Source organism: Myodes glareolus, chromosome 18, assembly GCF_982192425.1.
Source record: "Myodes glareolus chromosome 18, mMyoGla1.1, whole genome shotgun sequence".
In the NCBI taxonomy this organism is placed as follows: domain Eukaryota; kingdom Metazoa; phylum Chordata; class Mammalia; order Rodentia; family Cricetidae; genus Myodes; species Myodes glareolus.
In genome coordinates this window covers 14,183,761-14,206,982 of record NC_142043.1, presented here as the reverse complement: position 1 = coordinate 14,206,982, position 23,222 = coordinate 14,183,761, and the positions used below count along the sequence as shown (strand labels likewise).

Sequence of the window (23,222 nt, the reverse complement as noted above, 5' to 3'; positions counted from 1 at the left end):
ATTTCTTTGATGTGGAATTCCCCTCTGAATGCTGTGAATACCATTGGTTAATAAAGAAAACTGCCTTGGCCTGTTAATAGGGCAGAACTTAGGTAGGCAGGGAAAACTAAACTGAATGCTGGGAGAAAGGAGGCAGAGTCAGAGAGGAGCCATGTAGCCCTGCCAGAGACAGACACCGGAATTTTAGCCTGTAAGCCACTGCCATGTGGCAATACACAGATTAATGGAGATGGGTTGGGTTAATATGTAAGAGTTAGCCAATAAGAAGCTATAGTTAATGGGCCAAGCAGTGATTTACATAATATAGTTTCTGTCTGGTTATTTCGGGTGGCCAGGAAACAAACAAGCAGCCTCCTAACAACATTTCTTACATAGCCCAGGACCCCCTGCCTAGGGATGATGACACCCACAGTGGACTGGGTCCTCTCACATCAATTAGAAATCAAGACAGTGTCTCATGGACATGCTCAAGGGACACCCGCATGAGGCAATTCTTCAAAGGAGTTTGTGACAAGTTGAATAAGAATTAACTAGGACAGTGTTCAAGGCTGCACGGGTGGCTGTAAGTTTGATGCAGATAAAACCCTCAGCGACTGTTACTTCTGTCACCGCTGTTCTTTCTATTGATGGGGTTGGGGCTGAGACCCAGGGTTCTTCCTCAACTCCGGTGAGGCAGTGATTGTGTCTAGACAGGAAGATCATCATCTTGGGCTGTCCGGTTTGCTGGACTGAACAATAGTTTCCATTTAATTTGATAGCTCCTCAGAAATTATGAAAGATTTTGAATATGGCGAGGATAGGAACATTTACTTGTCTCGAAGAGGAAAATTATCCTGCCAGAGAGATATTTTCCTCTTTCCCCTTCCTCCTTCCTGTCAAGCTTTTGGCTTCCTAGTAGCTTTGTCAGAGGGAGAGCAACATGGGAGAGCAACATGCCTCCTCAGTTCCCTAATCAGTTCCGGATCCCTTTCCACCCCATAGGCAGCAATTTAGTCTGGGGTTCCTTTTTTAAAAGACTTCCTTATTTTTACTTTATGTGCATGTGTGGCCTAAGTGTTCGTACATGTACCAAGTGCATACGTGTACATAGATGCTTATGGAGGCCAGAAGAGGTCATTGGATCTCCTGGTTGGAGTTACAGGCGATTGTGAGCTGCCCGACATGGGTCCTGGGAATGGAACTCAGGTCCTCTGCAAAAGCATGCAGTAAGTCCTCTTAACCATTGAGCTATCTTTCCGGTCCCCCCCCATAATTCTCTTTTGACTGAAATGCCTGGCCTCTGCTTTCTTTCTTCCTTCCTTCCTTCCTTCCTTCCTTCCTTCCTTCCTTCCTTCCTTCCTTCCTTCCTTCCTTCCTTTGGCGGCTTTTTCTTTCCACTCCCTGTCTCCCTCCCCAGACCTACCCTGTGTGAAGGTAGAAGGTGAAAGCTGACAGGATCAATTTTGTTCCAGTTACCATGGCAACACTCGCAGACTCAGCTGCTCACTTTTGAAGCATCTTCCTCCTGTGAGAAGTTACCCCACATGTAATTACTTGCCTTGTCCCCCAGGCTCCAGGCTCTAGGCTCCAGGCTCCAAGTTTCCTCCACAGAATGACAGGATCCCTAGCTACTCCAAGTGTCTTTCACACCGGCACAGATATTCACTACCTCAGAGCCACCCACCCCTTCTTATGTTTGGTTCCTAGGAAAAACTGTGGTCAGAGATAGTGAATCTTCAGCTATATTAACAAGCCCTGGTTGAAACTGCTCACTTATAAATGAGAGCTTCTTTAAGTTTTTTATATATATATATATAAGTTTCACTGAATTTAACCTATGGAATTTTCTACACTCTTACATGTTTATAAAGATTGGTTTGGGCATCTTTTGCCTTTCCCATAGAACTGCGATAGTTAACCTACCTCCCCACCCACCTGTTCTACATCAACATCCTCCTTACCCTCTGATTTCCAGTTAGGTTTGTTTACTGGAAAGAACTAGTAGGTGGGCAGAGTAAGAGAGCGAGGTGGGGCAGATTCCCCAGGGCCCTCACCATGTCACTACTGAGAAATGACTGGATTCCTCAGCAGAGGAACCGCCAGGAGCAAGCCCCATGACCCAGATAGAATTTCTCTAGGCCCCGCGGGTCCTCACCCCTTCAGCTCTAGGGGTAGCAGCAACCCAGGCTTTTGCACTATCTGTTATGGCTTCTTTCTGCCCAGCCCATACTTGGGTTCTTGTGAAGAGTTCCTTTATAGTTCTTTACAAAGTACCCAGCTATAACAAGTTAGCCATATTCTCAACCAACACAGTCCCTTCTGTTTGGGATGAGCGCTTCCATACTGCTTGTTTCTGTGTGACACGTCTACGGTCTCTGTAGAAACAGGTTCATCTGGCCTTGAAGAACACCAACCAGTGAAGTGTACTGGTATCAGTAAGACTGGCACTTAGGACGCTGAGGCAGGAGGATGAAGCTTTAAAGCTAGCCTGGAAAACATATACCTTGTGTCAAAATGATAATAATGAGAAAGACAAACATATCTCCGCCCTCTCATGCTTCATCAAAGATGAATTTTCTCTAAGGGATGCTGAGAGTAGAGAAACAGTCTTCCCCCAGGGCAGAGTACAGCAACCAGTATCCAATACCAAATGGTCAGCCCTGAAAACATATATACAGCAACATTAGACAAGCCAGGCAGGTTATATATGTATATGCATATACACTTGTGCATGTAACAACAATTAATTTTAAAAGGCCATGAATTTGGAAGGGAGCAAGGAAAGGTATACGGGAGGGTTTGTAGGTGGAAAAGGGAATGGAGAAATGATGTGTTTATATTATAATCTCAAAACAAGAACAAAAAAAGATCCTTTATAACCAAAGTCATCATTATGTGTACGTAGCATCATGAAATAATGATACCAGAACTAATGTAATTAATGTAATGTGACGATGTAAATAACATGAGCCTGTGACACTTATCAGATTGGTCTGAATAATCCTAAAAATATTGACAACATTTTAAAGAAATATGGAAATCATGGTTCGGATGTTTTTGTGCATACACATAACATTATACAAATTGAGCAAATTGTATTTCTATATTTAGGAATGAAAACACACACATATACACACATACATATCTCACAACAATTGATGAAAACAAGGTCTTGGACCATAACTTTAAGAGAGCAAGGGAATCAGCACATAGGAGACTTGAGGGGATGAAAAGAAAAGGAGACAATGATATAATTATAAGTTAATTTCAAAAGATATGGGGGGAAAAGGAGCATGAGGTTGTAAGGAGGAATGAGAGGGACCCTGGAGGGCTTGGGAGACAGAGAGTAGATATGATAGAAATAAACTGTATTAATTACAATCCAAAGAATAAATAGAAACATCATTTAAAATGATCATTTTCCTCCTTAAAGATGCATTTTCCCATTTAACTCTACTATAGTGATCTTATCTTAAATACAATTTCTTAACGATAGGATTCAGGTAGGCTTGTGAAAATGGGGTGCAAACCCCCTTTCTGCTTGTTCCAGGAGGCCCTGCTCCTTCCCTTTTCATGATGTCCACTGAGAAGATCATACAGATGTGCTAGTCTCCTGGGAGGCTATGTACCAAGACCTTGTTGTAAGCAAGAAGGCAAATCCCATCATTGTCCTAGTGCACAGGAAGATGAAAGAGCCAACTTGCTTGGCTTAAATGCTTCATAAACATTCCTAAGATGCTGTGCTATTGGGGGGATTGAATTATGTTATGGTCCATTATAAGCTGGAGGGAGAACAGGGGTTCGAGGAGGCATCCAGTAGAGAGACATAGATAATAAAGGCCTTTGAAAACCATGAGTTAAAAACTTTATGTTCCCGACTCTTTCAGGACTGATCCCAACTGGTATCAAGAATAGCATGAGGTTCACACAGCTCAGTAGGTGTAAAAATTCTGCAGCTGAATTAAATAGGCTCCATTATATCTCAGAAGACTCTCTAATGGGTTTCTATGGAGGGCTGCCTAAGAACATCGCGTCTCCCCTCTGTGTCTCAGGATCCCAGCACAGCTTGTGCTTACTAATATTATACCTCAATCTCTCTATAAGATGAGAAAAATGAACAAAGGTCTTATCTTACCATCCCAGACTATCTAGATATTAAAATATCAAAAGGGCAATTAAAAGGATTCCCCCTAGGAGGCTGGTCCAAAAGTGAATCCTGAGGGTAGAGAGCTTACCTGAGGCTGGTCCAAAAGTGAATCCTGAGGGTAGAGAGCTTACCTGTAAACCGTTACTGTGCATGTAAGTGTGCCCATCCAGTGAACTGACTTCCCACGCATCGCTACAGACTTTAAATATTTCATTTAAACTTGATTCTAGAACTGAAGGGGTTATTTTAAGGCATACCAACATTTTGTAGAAGTTTCTATGCTTTAAAATTTTTAAGTGGACTCGCTTAACCTTATCAAGTTAAAAGGAGCTATCAGAATTTCTTTTCTATTGCCCATTAGAGCAACATTACATTTTTAAAGTTTTCATTAATATTCAAATAGAAATTGTCATCATTTAGTTCCTGTAAACTGACAAATCTCCCGCAACCTAATTATCTGATTTTAAATCAAAATTGGACTTGAAGTCGGAGTGAATTATTCATCAATTGCTTCCAAATATCCCATTCCTTATTTACCCTCGTTAGCCGTTCACAGCGGAGGATTGAGGCCTAGTTTCTCTTATCTATTGCAAGTGGCTTTATATTACTATTCTCCCGCGTTTTTATCTAATAAAAATACATTGAGACTAAATTGTTGACCACACTCCGGTACATAATCCCCATCCATGCACCTGCAGACAGCCCTAATGGATCCTAAATAAAACAAAATGCTAATAAATATGTAATAGCGGGGGTGGGTGGGAAAACAGCTTCAGCAGAACAAAGTAATGGTATGAAAATTATCAAAATCCATTACATGCATGCATGGAAAGGTGAAAGGGTTTTTAAAACTTAAAACAAGGCTTAGGTTGTTTTCATCTTCCTTGTTCATGTTTTTCCTTTTGTAGAACCTTATTTTAGTACCAAAAATTCTTGCTTTTCTAGTTGGAATAGGGCAGAAATATGGACAGGCTGTATTATAAGCATATAGACTAAAGGTTTTGTTTGTTGTTTCATTTGTTTTGCTTTGCTTTTGAGGCAGTCCCTTATAACCAGGAGCTGGCCTCAGCCTCACAACACAGCCTGCTTGGGAGGACTTTGAAATCCAGATCCTTCTGCCTTCACCTTCCATGTGCTGGAGAGTCCGTCCCACCATTCCTGCCCAAATGACTTTCCCAGATTTTTGCTTTTGTTTTGTGAGCTTAGCTGTCTGCTGTGCTAAGAGGGCAACCTTTTGTTTGTTTTGTTTTTGTTTTATTTGTCTTGGTTTAGAGATAGCACCTTACATTGCAACTCAGACTGGCCTGGCACTCACTATATAGCTAAAGTTAGACTCAAAATCATGGCATTGCTTCTACATCAGCCTCTCGAGTACCAGGATTACAGGTGTGAGCCACCACACCCAGATCCAATATAGGGTTCAGGATTACAAGAGTGAACCATCACATCTAGATCAAATGTAAGGTTTAAACCCTGCAAAAAAACTTCTGTTAAATGCTATAAGGTCCCCATCTTTTTTCATGTTTAACTTTTCATTTATCTTTGTTTTTTTTTCAGATTAAAACAAATTATATCATTTTATTCCTCTTTTTCCTCCCTTTCCACTTTTCCACATACCCACCTTGTTCTCCTTCAAATTAGTATCTTCTTTTTGCTTTAATTATTGGTGGTGGTGTTTTGTGTGTGCGTGTGTGTATGTGTCTAAATACATAAATACAACCTTAACAGTCTGTATTATATACATATATACCAGTAACATTGTATATATGTTACTTTTCGTGACTGACCATTTGTTTTTGTGGTGGCCTGAAAGAAAATGACCCCCAAGGGAGTGGCACTGTTAGGAGGTGTGACTTTGTTAGGGTAGGTGTGGTCTTGTTGGAGAAAGTATGCCAACGTGGGGGCAGGCTTTGAGGTCTCTTTTGCCTACTTCCTGTTGCCTTCTGATCAAGATGTAGCCAGGGCCATGTCTGCCTGCATACTATCATGCTCCCCACTGTGATGATAATGAACTGAAGGCCCCCTTCTTAAGAGATTTCTAACTCAAGGATAAAATATTCTGTTTTCTTGTATATTTTCTTCCTAAAAAGAGAAAATTACAAGGTGAAAAGGTAACATATTTACAATAAGTGCAGAGTTATTTCTTGGGAGTTCCCCCCTTGACATCTATTAGATAGATTATACCTGCTAAAGGGGCTGGCTACCTAAACACCACCATGACCAAGGCCTAAAGCCACAAGTAGGGTCCCCCGCTTTAACCACAGTTGTTCAAAGCGTCTTGTGTCCCTGTAGTTATTTAAACCTTTTCTGCTTTGTGCTTTACACTATTGGTGCTGTAGACAGGAATGGCTCATTCATTTCCTGGCTGCTCAGACCCAAATAATCACACAGAAACTATATTAATTACAACACTGTTCAGCCTATTAGCTCAGGCTTCTTATTAGTTAGCTCTTATATCTTAAATTAACCCATTTCTATTATTTTATATTTTACCATGAGGCTCCTGGTTTGTTATCTCTTGCTTCTTGGGAAGCTACATGTCATCTGCTGCCTCTGGCAGCTATATAGCGTCTTCTTGATTCTGCCTACTCTCTCTCTATATCTCTGTTCAGGTTTCCTGCCTGGCTTCACTCTGCTAAGCCATTGGCTGACCAACTTTATTCATCAACCAATAAAATCAATACATATACAGAAGGACATCCAAAATCATCTCCTCTTTTCTGTCTAAATAAAAAAGGTTTTAACTTTAACTTTATCAAACAAGAATTATAGTTACAATATAATAATGGCAAATTAAGGAAAATATCATCTATCCTATCTTTGTGAGTCTAAAGTTTTTATCTAATTTATCTTTTATCATAACTAGAGAAAATTATGACTATCTGTTTTCAACTCTTCAAAGACCTCATAAGGGTATAATATTACCTAAGTAAACAGGAAGTATATAGTCCGCAACTTCTAAAACTCCAAAATTGGCAGAGTTGCCTCTTTGTCTGAACATTTATCCAAAGTTCTTATGTAACATTGGGGCATCCATCTACAGTGTACAGGCCCATAGTATCTGGCAGACTTTTCCATGAAGCAGGAAATTTGAAGATCTTTTCTGCCTTGTAATGGCAAAGTTTATCAGTTTCTTTCTTCTATGTCCTGCAGAATGTTTGGCAATTTCTTCTGTGAAGCAGAAATCCTGAAGAACCATCCTGCCTTTTGAAAAGTTTAGCAATCACTTTTCTGTGGGTCCTGTATGTCCAGTTTATAAAGCATGTGATAAAGCAGTCCAGAAAAGAGCAGTTTCTTGCCCAAATGGCTAGCCTTGTTATATTGAAGGCAAATTCCATAACAAGTTTCTTCAATGCCCATCAACCTCTCTGAAGTAATTGGTGCTGCCAGAAGCAGACATGTCTCACTGTCAAGAACAGTCTAAGTTCTTAAAACATTTTAAATGTCATATTCTATATGTCTTTGAAATGTTTGAAGATTATCTAGCTAATCGAAATATTTCTCTGTGTATCTAGAAAATCTAACTAACATGACTACAAGTTTGACTATTACAAATGACTATGTATTAATCTGTAATTTTAAATTATATATTGCATTTTTAAATGAACTGCACAAACATAATATCTTAAATAAAAGAAATGTATATACACAGTATAAGAAAATCAAATTTAAATTTGTATGAATAGAACAAGATTGACACCAATGCAAAGTATTCATTTCTATATCACATGTTCCTTTAAATATTAACATTTATAAATAAATCATTTTGTGAATTGGGGTGTTATTTTCTCCAAACTGCTTTCTAGTGTTTGTTGGGTGAAGTATTTATAGGATTCATGGAAACATTTCTGGGGGCTCTTGTTCCATCAAACCACACTAGCCTGGAAGGAATTCACATGTTCTCATCTTCTGTGGAAACAAAAGCAGAACCTGTTTTCCAATGTAGCATATCCTTAGACCCAAATTTTGAAGTCAAGATACCTTTATGTTGGTTTAACTTAGCAGAACCCAGAATCAAATGTCTCTTTGTAGTAAAAAATATTTAAAGAAAACAAAATAATATGCATAATCCAGACTGTATATATTCCATCTTTATGTGGCTTATTTTTCTTTACTTTTTTAATCTATAACTGTCTGTACTCTTTTATATTACTTCTACTGTCTCTTTAAAGGTATTTATTTTTTAAAACTATTTCCTTTTTTTATAATTGTATATATTCATTTTTCTCTCTCTCCTGAGCCTACGTACATTTTTTTAAACCCATTGTGTCTCATTTAGGTATTTTTAATGTCTGAATCTGTCTTATTGTGTATCTGAAATTCTGTTCTAACAAGGAGCATTTTAAAATGGTAAGCAGTGTGGTCATGACAGCCATGGATACTGGCTCCCCCTCTCTCAGCCTTTTAACATGGCAGAGGTAGTTCACTGCCAGCTCTGGGACTGCCGGGTAGGAGTTGTCCTTACCACCTCAACTCTGGGAAGTAGTTGGCCCATGTTACTACCAAGTAACTTGCAGTACTCTGCCACAAACATCATTGAAGTGCTTGGTCTCCTGAAAGAACCAGAGCGGTTTATGCCACTAGCATAAACCAGGAAGCCTTCTTAAAGGAGGCCCACAGTTTTTGTGGCTACAAATGTGTCAGGAAGCCTTCTCTTAAAGGAATCGTACCTCTGTTTGCTAGAAGCAAATGCTTCTACCTAGAAGTCAGGCTTCTTATTGGCTAGCTCTTACGTCTTGAATTTACCCATTTCTATTAATTTATTGTTTAGCATGAGGCTCGTGGTTTGTTACCTTTTGCTTCTTGGGCAGTTACATGTCATCTGCCTCTTTGGGCAGCTACATGGCGTCTCCTTGATGGTGCCATACCCTGAATTCTGTCACTACTTTTAGAATCTAAAGGCAGTCAGACTCTCACAACCTAGTCCCCGTGTTTCCATTTGCCATCTCTTCTCCTACCACTCTCTCAGATAACTTGACTTTATTCCTTTCTAGTTGGTACTTCCTAATTATCTTAGCATTTACTCCTGGCCATAGTGTTCTTTCCATACTAAAGGGACTCAGATGAGATGCAAATTGTGTGTGTGTGTGTGTGTGTGTGTGTGTGTGTGAACTCAGTTGCCTATGGGGACCAGAACATCTCAATTGCATCCTCTGGAGTGGGACTAAAAGTTGATAGTTAGCTACCACAAACCAGGGCTGGGAACTGAACTCAGGTCCCCTCCAAGAGTAGTGCATACTCTTACCTACATCTTTCTAGTCCTTTAGATGTACTTAAGTCTTAAAAAAATAGATTGCATATGAAACTAATAAGTGATTTTTATTGATGCTAAATCTAGTTTAAGCATCTCTATGTTTACAGTTTTATTCTTCATTCTGTGGCTCCTCAACCGTTCCCAAGGATTTTCAGTTAGCTCCGCCATTCTATACCCAGCACAAGGCTGTACAGAGCTGAAGTCCCAAGGAACAATGCACACACTCCATTCTCATGGCATGGACAACCCATTATTAGGAAGTTGGAATCTCATGAAAGCAGTAAGTGCATGACAGTAACACCATCCAACAGAACCAGATGCTCTTCTTCCCCCTGGATTTCATTGTATCATAGAAACGTTTGTGCGGAATGAAGTCAGAGCACTGGAAAGCAATTCCTTGTGAAGAGATTGAGTAATGGTTCTGCCTGAAGTTTGTAAAAGGGAGGAAGGACTTATTCAAGTATGCATGCAGCAGGCATGTGTCCGGAAGCTACTGCTTTTTTCTAGCTCCCTGTAAGGCTGGTATCTCTGTCAAGTGACTTATTTAGAGTAAGGAGAATACTGTCTTTATCGCCAGTCTTTTCATGTTTAATTAATAAATGCAATTAAGTTGTTTGAAAAATCCAGCATGAATATTACTTTCACACGTCAGCAAAGAAATTAAATGATGCTTGATCCTCTGCATCCCAGCTTATTTCCCCTGAATAAGCAGGGAGTCCCTTTCAACCATTATACACTCATGGTCACTCACTTTGTAATAGTTAAATAAGCTTCATTTGACTCTTATCGATGCCACGGGAGAGAGGCTTATTTTTTATTTTAATTACTTTTTCCTTCTCAACATCTTTCCCTTCTAAGAGGGCCTGACAGGACTCACACCAAATATTCAAAAAGTGTTGGTTCTCATTTTTTCTTATGATGATTGATGTAGACGTAACCTTCAGGGGCCGATGCTGGACTGTGAAATATGTTGACATATTTAACAGTTGTACATGAAAAGCTGCCTCTCCCCCGCCGCTGGCATGCTGTTGATGAGCCTCAAAGTAATAATAAATACCTGTTATTTGCCTATTATTTGGGAAGCTTCAAGACACCCTCCCATAGACTCCTTGTAAGATACACAAAGTGTCTCTGAATTTTTGTTGACGAAGAGAACTCAGCTCCCATTTGTAGCAAAGGATTGCCCCAAGGGATTCCTGTTTTTTCTTTTTTTAATTGATTCTTGAAAATGTGTGTTTTCTGCTTCTAAGAAAATTTTGAGCTTCTCCACTTCTCCCATGGGAGGCTTTATAGTTTAATGGTGTCTCTTTTCCAGATCCACTGGTGGAAATGTCAAACAACAGAAGAATGCCTAAATAAATTATGAAGACCTAGACACCACAAGGCGGTGTGGCTATTAAAATTAATGCTATTTTCCTAGCATGATGGTGCACACCGACAATTCTAGCACTTTGGAAATGAGGCAGGAGGATTATTATTTCAAGGACATCCTAAGCTATATAATGAGTTGGAGTTTGACCCGAGCTACAATCTAAGACCCTGTCTCAGAAAACCAAAGACTTAAAAAAACCAAACCAAACCTGATGAGTCGTTCAACTGGCTTTGTTAGTGTAGTGCCCATACTACTACATGTACTACAGTCCTGTAGCGCTTGTACTATGTATACTATGGTACTACACCTGTAGCGCACCACCTGCATTAACAGGTCCGGCAACGGGCTGGAGCTTGAAACACACACACACACACACACACACACACACACACACACACACAGATGGAGACATGGGCCATCCTTGAAACAAGGATGCCCCAAGAATGCCAACTTTATTGTGTCCCAGGGCAACTTATAGAGAGCCTTCCCTAACCAATGGCCACACCCTAGCTCTCAGGACCCTTCAGCTGCAAGCCACCAGACACCGCTCCTCTGCCATCAGGAACTGATGAGGGCCTTGTGCTCAGAGCAACTGCAAGCTCACTCCAGCAGGCAAAGGGTCATAAAAAATTCAGGGTCTGATGGTTTGCAGTCCCCAGCATGTTAGTATAGTCCTCTAGTCCCAGAATATCATCCTAACTTTTAGAGAAATTTTCACATATACAAAAAAGTACTGAGGTGGATTGCAAGATAGCTCAGTGCATAAAGTGCTTGTCCCACAAATGTGAGACGCTCTCGGCTGCATTCTCAGTGTGCACATAAAAAGCCTGGTGCAGCAGGATACACTCACAATCCAAGAACCGAGGAGGAGAGACAAGAGGAACTCTGTAGTTCATTGGTTAGCAGTGAGGGCGAGACCCTGTTTCACAAGGTCAACAGCATCTGAATGAGGAACACACCCGAGGTTGACCTCTGGCCTTCCTGTGAGCACGTGTGCACGTGCCCCCGCATGTACATGGACATGGTACACATACACAAAAGTATTGTAGCACCCCCCCACACACCAACACACACACACACGCACCAACACACCACACACCCCACACCCCCACACACCAACACACACACACACACACACACACACACACACACACACACCAACACACCACACACAGACCCAGGCACCAGAATGAAAACACCAAACTGTCAGAATTTCTTCAGACAGCAGGCTTATGAACTCCATTTATTCCCTTCTTAGTGTAGTTGTGAATTCCCTAGTGTTTCTTTAGTGACCTCACGGAATAAAAAACCATGCACATTGCTTTGTTGTACTCCGTGGATGTTTTTATTTTCACCACATGGATTCTTTGAGCAGTTCGTTATTTCTCTTTTAGAAAAGAGCATCTTCCAAACCAAACATTAAAGGAAAGGATTACTTTTGTTCTTAGTGTAAATACTCCAATAAGTATATTACTAGTGAATTTTAAGTTGATTACTGTGTTCTCTGCTTGTTCCTTCCAGAAAGGGGTTCACTGCCATATAATACAAATACTACTTTGAGGACTTTGAGAGGTGTCTGTGCTGGCTCCATCCTTCTGTCTCTAGGCTCTGCTCTCAGGAATTAGTAGCCTTGGCTGAGACACAGAGTGAGGAAGCACAGGTCCCAGCAGAGGGTAGTCCCTGGGCCGGTCTGGGAAAGTGCTTGAAGAAGCTGTAAGATGGGGCGCCAATGTGGGCAGTGGGCAGGTGAGTGTCTGCACAGGGGCCCTGTAGAACAGTCAGCCTCATGCTTCAGGACCAGAGTGACATACTTGTACACCTTCTTAGCTGATGCTGTGTAGACAATGGTTGCCCGAAATATTTTAATTACAAACAAAAAAATAGAAATGTACAAAGGTGAACCAGTTCAGCTGTGCTGTGGGGTTCACCTTTCATTACCAGCATGCTCTCTGCATCCGCACAGCCTTCTGTTCTCGTGTTCAGTTGTGCTTACAAAAGGTTAGCAAGCCTCTACAAAGTCTGTTTTCTTTGTTTTAAGGTTATCATCATATGGCATTCAAAAATACGTTTCCCTATTGTATGGAGACTACACTAATCTTGACTATTCCTTTCTATCCCGTTTGAGTTCCTAGCCTCTCCTATTTTTCTTTCTTCTCTTTCTTTTCTCGTGTAGTAGCCAACTTTATTCAGAGCTCCAGACAGTGTCTACTCTGAGGGTTAAGAAGAATCCCCAGAGTGAAGTTCTCCCGAGTCCAAGCTGCATGCAATCACAAGGCCGCGCTGCTTGTGGCCAAAACACATTTCCCCATTGAGGCACATGAATATCGAATTGAACAACAGCAGCAAGCCGTCATGATTCATCTGAAGTAAACTCAGTCCTATCGGCTACACCTGGGAGGAGCACAACTCACATTTCAGAGTAATTCCATGTTCTCTAGAAGCCGAGGTCACAAGATTCTTGTCTTGTTTCCTTGAGGTTTTCTCACATACCCTCACAATGGTCACTGGACCCCATTTCTGGACTGGGTTCTGACATCATGGCGCTCACTGGAAGACTTTGCTCTTTCAGGCAGCTCCCTGCTGATGACTGAGGCAGTGGGAGGGAGAAAGTCTGGGATATTTCTGCCCTGGGTGAGGTTCTGGGAGCCGTCATCTTCCCTCTGGAGAGATGGCTTTCTCTAGGTTCCGGGAGCTGACATCTTCCCTCTAGAGAGATGGCTTTCTCTAGGCTGCCCTACACTCTGGGGTTCTTTTCACCACATCGTCCTACACCTGTTCTGATTGCCCAACTTTGATATGGTGGTTTTTGCTTTATCTTACTATATTTTATTTTCTTGTGTTTGATTGTTAAAGGAGAAACCATATTTTTATTTAAATTTCAATTTTAAATTTCAAAAGAGTTACTATACATGAATGTTTACAAAAGTATAATGAGGATCAGGCAATAATGAAGTTAAAAGACAGAGGAATAGGTTAACTCAGAAAACACTTTTATCTTAAAATAAGGACATACAAAGCAAAAATGCTGTCTAGAAACTTCTGGGTATTTAGAAATAAACTTTCTGCTAAAAAATTTACAACTAGCTAAGGCAGCCTTTTCATTTCCATGGTTGCTTTCCCATCTTATTAATTTAGCCAGTTTTCTGGCAGCAAGGGCATCAGGCCCAAAGTAAGGGGGCGTTCCTATCAGTAAATGTTTTCAGTTCTTAAGTGTGTATGTGTGTGTGGTGCATGCATGCATGTGCACACACGTGTTCATGCATGTCACACTGCTCTTGTGGATGTCAGAGATCAACTTTGTACTGTCCTCCATTCTCTCTGTTCACCTTTCCTTAGGTTCTGGAATTGAAGTCTCACTGTCAGGCTTGCATAGCAAGCACTTTTTCCTACCAAGCTTTCTTGCTGGTCTAGCACAAATGATTTCATAGAGATTTTACATAAAGAACACGTTTGTATGGGGAAAACACCCATTTGGGTAATATGATTTGGTCAGCTTGAAGTCGTAAGATACTAGCAGGTTCCAGGAGGAATATGCAGAGAGGTGGATGGACACATCAACAGTGGAGGGACAGTTCGTGGAAAACTTAGTCCCAGTTAGGCATCATAGCTGTGTGAGGCAAAATCGACACGAGACGATGATCAAAGATCTAGTCAAAGGAAATCAGGCTTTCTTGCAAACCCCATCTTAGCTCTTATTGCTTCCTTGGGAGGATTTATCTGTTGGGTGAGGAGGATGAGCAAAGTCTCCCCACCTTCCAGATGAAGCGCCATCGCCCACTGTGCAGAGTAGAACAAGGGCTCTTAACTGCTCATAACGCAGGCTTGCACTGAATGGAAAAGGAGAAAACAGTGCTGCTGGGCTGGGATGCAGGCCTAGGACACCTGGGCAGGACCTAGAGCCAAGTGGCAAGAACGGGAGGCAATCGGGAAAAGCTGAGCTTGCAGCCCACGTTCTCCAGCAAGGGAACACTAGATGGAAGTGGGAGTGGTTAGCTGTTTATCATTTAATAAAGGACAAAGGAGACAAGAGAGGACAAGACTCTCCTAATTTTCTGGAGAGTGGCAGAGAGAAGAGGTTTTCGCTCTTGAGTCACAAGAATAAGTAGACTCACTGAAGGCAAAATCATTTGCCTTCTCCAGCCTATGAAGCGAGGCAGTGGTGAGACAGAAGGCGAAATCAGGGCAATTAGGGTACTTTGTTGGAAGCCCTGCCTTCTGAAGCCATTCTCCATTCAAGTAGCATTGGCCGTTCATCAAAAATGCATAGACTCTTTAAGTCTTTATTCAGAATAAGGCAGTGAAAATAAAGTTGCATGCTGATAATCACACACAGCTTAGACAGAAGCACAAGCTGTTAGAGTAGATGGAAGGGAGTTCTGAGTGAGGATTAATATTGGCTTTATTTAACAAATTTTACAAATTGTGTTAATTTGTTCGACTATGGATTTTTACTTCTGTTTGAAAAAAGAATAATTGAGCCAGTCTCGGAACTCATCCGACAGCATTTTGGGACCAGTTTTGAGTCAGCTGCAGTGTTTCAGATAAGATGAACTGGCAGTGTGTTTCAGGCTGCCGGAGCCTTACGACTTTCAGCCTTCTTATATATTTTTGATAAACACAACACTGCTTTGATGCTCTTAGCAATTATTTTTGCTATTAAGATAGTACTCTGATGGGATTAAATAATAACTATTACATATATTATGCTAAACCATCTGGAATAACAATACAATAAATACAAATCATTAAGCTGGAAAGTTTCCTTCATATTAATGTTTAGACATTTTCCTTTGAATTAAAAATATTCATTTTTGTTTTTAGACTGTAGAACAACATTTAGGTTATTTATAGCCTTAAAAGTATGTTATATTTTATTTAAAATAAATATTTTGTTTTTTTAACTACAGAAACTGAGACATTCATTGCACAGCTAAAAGCTTTATAATACAAAATCAAGTTTTGTACTATTTTGTATTTTGTATGGTACTTTCATTTACCACAGTGTTAGTGACTAATCATGAGGGTTATTTAATTTTACAAGTTGTATTATACTTTATTAATTCATTTTACTTGTGTAAGGATGATGGCAAGTGGGCTTGCATCTGTGCCATAGCACACAAGGGGAGGTTAGACGCTCACTTGAGGGAGCTGGCTTTCCCCCTCCATCATTTGGGTCTCAGGGATCAAACCCAGGCCACCAGGCTCGGCTGAAAGTGCCTTTACTTGCTGAGCCATCTTGCTGGCCCCAGTTACTGATTTTTTTTTTTTTACTTCTGTCTCAGATTTCATATATAATGCGGTGTTACCATCAAATGATGCTTACCAAATTGCCATCAGTGTGTGTCTAGGAAAAATGACCATTACAAATGCTCCCTCATCCAATAGTGTGTTTCAGATTCAAAGGAAGTAGATGCACACAACTTGTATCTCACTAAACCTCATGGAGGCGGAGTGAGCCTGCAGTAGTTCCTTTCTCTCCTTTCCTCCAAGAGGATGTGCTGTCAGTTTGGGAGAGAAGGACACTTACCATAGGGGATTCAGTAGCCAACTGTCAGTCAAACTGACAGTGGGCCAATGCTTCTTCCTTCCGGGCTGCTGTTCACTGAACTTTGAGTGGAAGGGATTATGGGTATAAACATACAAAAGAAAAAAAAAGCAGATGGCATCCCTGACATGTGGGAACACTGATCAAATCCATGGAACCGCATGCCAGTGTTAACACAGGGTAACACTTTGCAGTTATGGAAATGATGACGCTAAGGGATCAGGAAGCAGTGTTGAGATGAACTTTCTTGTGGTTGCTGGGAGGAACATTTGTGTTTTATACAATGGTTCGGATAATACTGATTTTTCAAGATCTGGGTCTGGTTCACAGCATCTTCCGGTCTTATAATGGGATGCATGTGGTATGTGTATATGTTTCTCTACATGGGCTCACACATGTGTGCATGTTGCCATTGTGCATGAACTTTTAGGTGGTGGAGTTAATGTAATGAAGACTCAGGGTATGAAGAAGAAAATAGTATTTCCTTGAATAGACACCTACCCGTTTTGATCTGCTCCATCCTTCCGGCATAGGAAAGGGAACTCTGGTGTCAGACTTCCTGGTTTTCAGTCTTAGCCTGGAAAATTACTATTAGCCTTATATAAGTTACTTAACTGATAAGATGGGAACAATATTGATACCAGTCTCATAGGCCATTGTGGGAATTTAAAAAAATATGTGTTAATGTGGGGACTGGTGAGAGAGCTTGCTCTGTAAGCACAGTGACCTGAGTTTAGGTTTCCAGCACTCACGGAAAAAGGCAAGAGTGGAGGTAAGCATCTGTAGCCCCGGTTAGGGGAGAGGGATTGAGTAGCAAGTGGATCCCTAGTGCTCATTGGCTAGCCAGTTTTCCTGAATCAACAGCCTCCAGGGCAAGTAAAAGATCCTGTCTCCAAAAAAAAAAATATGGAGAGCAACTAAAGGAGACATCCAGTATGACGTCTGGCCTGAACACGAAAGTGTGCACACATGCTCCAAGCAAATTCTTTACAACTCCTGGGACCCAGTAGGTGACAGCGATAGTGCCTGTGGTCACAGGGAGTGTCCCTTTGAACTAATTTAAAACCAGGCTCCACTGGGGCTCTCAAATAAGAATTTTAAGGCTTTTGTTTCACTCCAACTCACATCTATTTTTGCCCCTTCAGGGATGAGGGGAGAATCCTACTTCATCGGAATGAGGAGCCTGGGGCAGCAGGCATCCATCCCTGAAGATGGGGGACTTTTCTTCCTCTGCTGCATAGACAGAGACTGGGCTGTCACTCAGTGCTTTGCGGAAGAGGCCTTTCAAGCAATCACCGACTTCAATGATCTCCCCAACTCACTATTTGCCTGCAATGTTCACCAGTCCGTGTTTGAAGAAGAAGAGAGCAAGGTAAGAGACGCTCTCCCAAGCACGAGGAGGTTTGACGACAGCCTCCTTTCTCCTTCGGCGTCGGTCTTTGGAAGTTAATCTGTTTTCTTGGCTCTGCTTTGGGCATTGGTCACCAGGATCAGAAAAGACTGACTGGTGTAAGGTAACTACGGAGGTGGAGTTTATCTGACTAAGTTGTGGCTGAGGTTGTGTGGGACGGAATCCGGTCCTCGCTGGTTTGTAGGTCGAGCTACCGGAAGTGCTATCCGGACTCTTGTAAGAGGGACTCTCTAAGCTAGGAAGCAGATGGTTAAGGCTCCTAAGAGTTTTCTTTCCTCCCAGTCTGCCAAAATGTAACTAGGCTTTCTCAGAACAGTGCAAGATCGTTTTAACCCTTCACCTTCTGCAAGGTGAGGACTATTCTAGGATGGCCAGAGAAGGAGCGCCAGCTGGCCTTCTGAGGGTTTTTTTTTTCCCCTGCTCGTGTGTACATTGGTAGTTGTTGCTACCACCCGTGTTTTCCTGCACACCAACAATGGTAGCTTCGTGGACCAAGCATGGACAAGCATTGGACAAGCATGACTTTTATAAACATTTTCTTAAGTTTCTCATTTTAAGACGCCAACTTGAGTTAGTGAAATTGTTCCTGGAAGTCATGGGAAATATTCCACTTGGGGACTTTCTGAAGTTCATTTCAGGTTGTAGGCCCTTTAAATGGGGTAGATGAATGGGCCAACCTTCCTGCAGAGATGTGGACCCTGAGTTATGAATATTTACTGTTATACCATGTTATAAGCCACTGGTATGTTCTAAGGGAAAATGACCTTTTTTGTAAACTGAAATGTGTGTCATTGTGTGAGACGTGAACACTTTCTAACTGCCATTTTGTAAACGCTAGCAGCTTCTATTTCTAATGTCCAGACACCGTTAAGTGAGTGCAGCTAATTGGAAGTTTAGTTTCTGAGTTTTATTGATTTTTGTGATTGTTCTTAATGAGCCACAGAGAAAATCAGTGTGTGTGTGTGTGTGTGTGTGTGTGTGTTGGGGGGTGCATTTCAACCCACTTAAAGACACTGTGTAGCAATATTGTTTTGGCCTTGAACAATTGAAACTGTGGGCTGAAAATAGCTTGAAATGCAATGAATTATCTGTGATTAGAAGCTTCAGGGCCATGATTACCAGGCTATTTAAAGCAAGAAAGTAGCACATGCCACGAAGACATTGGGATTTTGTTCCTGGATTGGGAAGCAGACTACAAAGCAGATTATCATGTATTCAGGGTCAGTTATTTGCTCTGAAATGTACTTGCCGTGAACTACGAAATAAGGCTCTCTATTTTCTTCTTGTACCTTCCATGTATCCAAGTGTCATGGCGAAGAGGATTTTTTTTTTTTGGAGATTTAGCGGAGGTTTTTATTCTTTCATGATTGAATACTATGAGTCTGTGGAAACAATAGGTACCGAGGAAGGCACTGGTTTTTAAGAAGTGCTGTGGTGTCCTGGAGAGATGTGAACAAATCCACCCCGGACAGGGAACTGATGTCGTCTCAGAGTTACAGGTGCATCTTGGTGAACTGTGTGTGTAGGAGACTTAAAGGAGTGTGGATAAGGGCAGAAAGAACTCAAAGGCAAGAGCGCTAACAGCCACCTCAGCATGGGTGCAGCTTAGGAAACCCAGAGCCCGGGAGTCTCTCATGACTGCGGGTAACTTGATAGATTCTCACTGTGGACTATAACCTGGGGAAGGGAGGAACTTTCTGCAACCAGTAAGTTTAAAGGATTTCCTGGCAAATCTGTGTTTGGTTGTTTCCTGAGTTTCTATCACCTCCCCTTAGAACTTCGTGAGTCTTAAGGACCTTCCCTCCAGGCTGGGATGTTTTAACCTAGAGCGAAGAGGTGCACAAGTACCATTCAAGACCAGCTGATTGGCTGAATTTAATTTTGAACCCCAAAGGATCAAGGCACGGGGTTGGGCATTTATGGGAGAACTGTGGCCATGTCCGTGTGGATCTTCCCAACTGTGACTAGAAAATGGGTCACAAAGTATTTTCAATTGGTTTACCTCAGAGTTGTCGTGTACCAGTGCAAGACAGTATTTAGTTTTAAAATAATTTGATGATATATTGATAAGTATGATACAATAAGATGGAACCAATGTCATATAATTGAGAAACTGATTTGTCAAGAGGCTGAATTTTTAATAATACATGCATCAAATCCATACATGCATTTAGTAAATGCATTATTTATTTCGTGTGTATATGTGTTTGTGTATGTGGAGGTCAGAGGACTACTTACAGAAGTTGGCTCTCTCCTTCCAGGATGTGGGTCTCAGTATTTGAACTCGGGTTGCCAGGCTTGGCTGCAAGTGCTTTACCTGTTGAGCCATCTCTCTGGCCTAAGATGAATTTCACAGTTGGCCAGTAGCTACATCATTAACCTTATCAACTAGACAGGAAGTCTTCTATCTTGGTGCCATCTTACAGCCACCAATGGTGGGACGTTTCTCCAGTATTCAATAATCTGATACAGAATCAGCTTTGCTTTAGTCAAATATGCATATATGTGTACATGTCATATATAATGTGCATATTTATATACAATACATACTATAGATGTGTGTACTCAGTTTTATGATATAGTCAGTCTTCCCTGTGACTTAGTTAGTGTTTGGATACCAACTGTTCCTCAGAAGCCCATGTATTAAAAGCTTCCTCCCCAGAGTGGTGATGCAGAGGGTGTGGATCTTTAGGTTGTTGGAGGATTTCCCTTCAGGTGCATGTGGCACCCAGGTCTGTTGTATCCCAACCATGAGGTGACCGATTCTGTTCTACCATGATGTGCTGCCTCAACATAGACCCAAAGCATCTGGCCAATGGGTTGTGGGCTCAAACCTCCCAGCCCCTTTCTCCTTGTAAGTTGATCACTGACATTTACTGCACACTAATAGGAAACAAACATGGACTTCCAGTGTTTCATTAACCCTTTTTATTTCAAATGTTTGTTTTTATGTATGTATATGTGCCTGCTTGTCTACATATGTACCACATACATGTAGGTGCTTGAGGAAGTTGAAAGAGTATTAAGTCTCTTGGAGCTAGAGTTACAGGCAATTGTGAGCCCCTGGGCGACCCACCATGCTGAGAACTAAGCTCAAATCTGCTGGAAGGGCAGTACATACTTTTAATCATCTTAAGTCACCTCTCCAACTTCCAATTTTTCCACAATCTCAATATAGATACCTTATCCCACAATATATTATTTCCACAGAGTCCAGACTTCATGGCCCTGAGGCACAAGGACGCCTTTTCTAAAGGATGGACAATTTAGGCATTCTGCTAGGGTGGGAGGTAATTTTAGACTGAGAAAAAAGAAGCAGAAAGCATCAGTGGTTCCTGTGTTCGCCTGTGAGCAAGGCCTGGTGGTGGCAATTTTTTTTTTTATTGTGTTGGAGAAGATGTTTTGTAGCCTGGAATTTTATCAGGGAGATGGTGCTTAGCACTCTTGCCTGTCGTCCATGTGGGTAGGGGGAACACACGTGACCACATACGGCCTGGTGCTTTCATTTTTCCATAATCTCTTTTTGAATCATGGTGTTTGGATATTGGTGTCTTTGATTTTAGCCTGTTTTTTTAAGTTACTGTAAAGGATTCATTTTAAGTTTCTTAGCTATAGAAAACCTAAAACTTCTGCTTCCTTTCATGAATGAGTCTTTCCAACAGACTCTTCTCATTCTCCCCTGTGTCTGAGATGCCTTTCCTGGGGCTCGGCCCTTTTCAAGCTAAGTCAGGAGATGCTGAACTGAATCGCTCCTACATAGGTAACGCTATCAGGCATGATCTGGTCATGTTGGTTTCTGCTTAAGTATTCTCCTGTCTGTGCACATTTCTGCCTCCCTTTTAAAAAATCTCTGTTCTAACACTTGATGCACATTTTTTTTGAACAGCTTTGTGAGGGCTTTGACGTTCACCCAATTTTCAGTCAGGCAGAATTCTGAAAGATCGTATTTTGATTTGATGTTTTGGCGATGAGTGGGTGCAGACTTCGGCGTGGCTTGTTGGGGTCCAGATGGTTGCGTTCTGTTTATATAACACAAAGGATGGCCCGAGCTGGAGGAAATTGGCACCTGAAACCAACAAATGCAGATTGCTGTTTGCATAATACAGCGCGGAGTATAAATATTTTTTTGTGTGTGAAACCCACTTAGACCTGAACCTTTCAAAGCATCAACACCTGAAAGTTGCCAGAGTCCATTTCCTTCTAGTGTGGTCCACCCTTGTTGGTTTTTCTGGATCACAATGGGCTGTGGAGCCTTGAGATGGGTAAGTGTGAAAGGAGGGACCTCCTTGCTGCCCTGGGCCTGCTGGATAGGACCTTGGACTCCAAAGGAAAACCAGTGCTATGAAATGGCTACCCACACTCGGCTGAGTAAGGAAAAGCCCGCAAGGTCACTTCATAATGGCCCTCAAAATATATACATTTAGTTAATAATAATAACACTCTCTTCCGCAACCATCCTAGAGTATGTTTTCAGGTGGCAGGTGATTTTACAAGGGCTTTGTAAACACCGCGCCTTTCTGTGGTCATGCCCACCCTAGGAGGCTGGGTTCTTTCTGTCTTGCTATCGTTGGGGAATATTACTTTAACTGTGTAAAGTTGTGTTACATTTGTTTATGTTGTGGGATATTACTTTAACTATGTAAAGGTGTCTTACCTTTGTTTATGCTGCATCTATTTAATCATGTAAAAACATGTTACTATTTTGCCTTGCCTGTCTAAGGCACCTGATAGAATTAACAAAAAGCTAAATGGCCAATAGCTAGGCAGTAGAGGGATAGATGGGGCTGGCGGGCAGAGAGAATAAGTAGGAGGAATCTAGGTTCCGGAGAAGAGGGAAAGCGGAGAGAGAATGAGGGGAAAAAAGAGGGAGACACTTGGGGTCCGCCAGGCAGCCATGAGCCAGCACAGACGCCGAGTAGGGACATACAGAATGAAAGAAAGGGAAACAGACCTGAGGCAAAATATAGATGGAGAGAAACAGATTAAAGTAAGTTATAAAAGCTAGTGGGACTAACATAAGACAAGGCTGAGCATTTATAATTAATAAGAAGTCTCCGTGTCTTGATTTGGGAGCTGGTTGGTGGCCTAAAGAAAGCCTGCTACACTCTACCTCCTGGGCATGTGGCAGGATTCCATAGCTTTGAACTTTCTCGGCTACTTTGCCTGGTGTGTAAGTAGAATTGATGTGTCATTTCTACACTGAACGTTTAATTACTGATGTGGGCCTCTGAGGAATGCTCTCCCCAGCAGGCTGGGGAAACTGGCATTGTGTTCTCCGGTGCCTGTTCAGGCAGTCTGGGTGTGAGAGTGAGGACAATGACAGCAGAGAGAAAGGTTGTAGCCAACTTATAATGAACATAAAATGCAGCAAGGCTAAACAAACACAGGAAGGTTCCATCGAGAGGCTGCTAGGACTTGGGGTCTTTGTAGAATACGTGAGTCTACCTAGGTTGATAGCATCATTATTCTCATTAGCAGACAAAGACATGGGGACACAGTTTGCCATGATGTCCC

General features: G+C 41.6%; 1 protein-coding gene across 1 annotated transcript in view; it reads left to right on the top strand.

Moving 5' to 3' along the window:
* Positions 1 to 23,222, top strand: part of Rcan2 (regulator of calcineurin 2) — a 251,471-nt gene that overhangs the window by 21,525 nt on the left and 206,724 nt on the right. The window contains exon 2 of the mRNA XM_048445212.3: positions 17,443 to 17,669. Within this exon, the coding sequence (XP_048301169.1) occupies positions 17,445 to 17,669 (225 nt within the window). The 5' untranslated portion in view covers positions 17,443 to 17,444. The remainder of the gene's footprint in view (positions 1 to 17,442; positions 17,670 to 23,222) is intronic.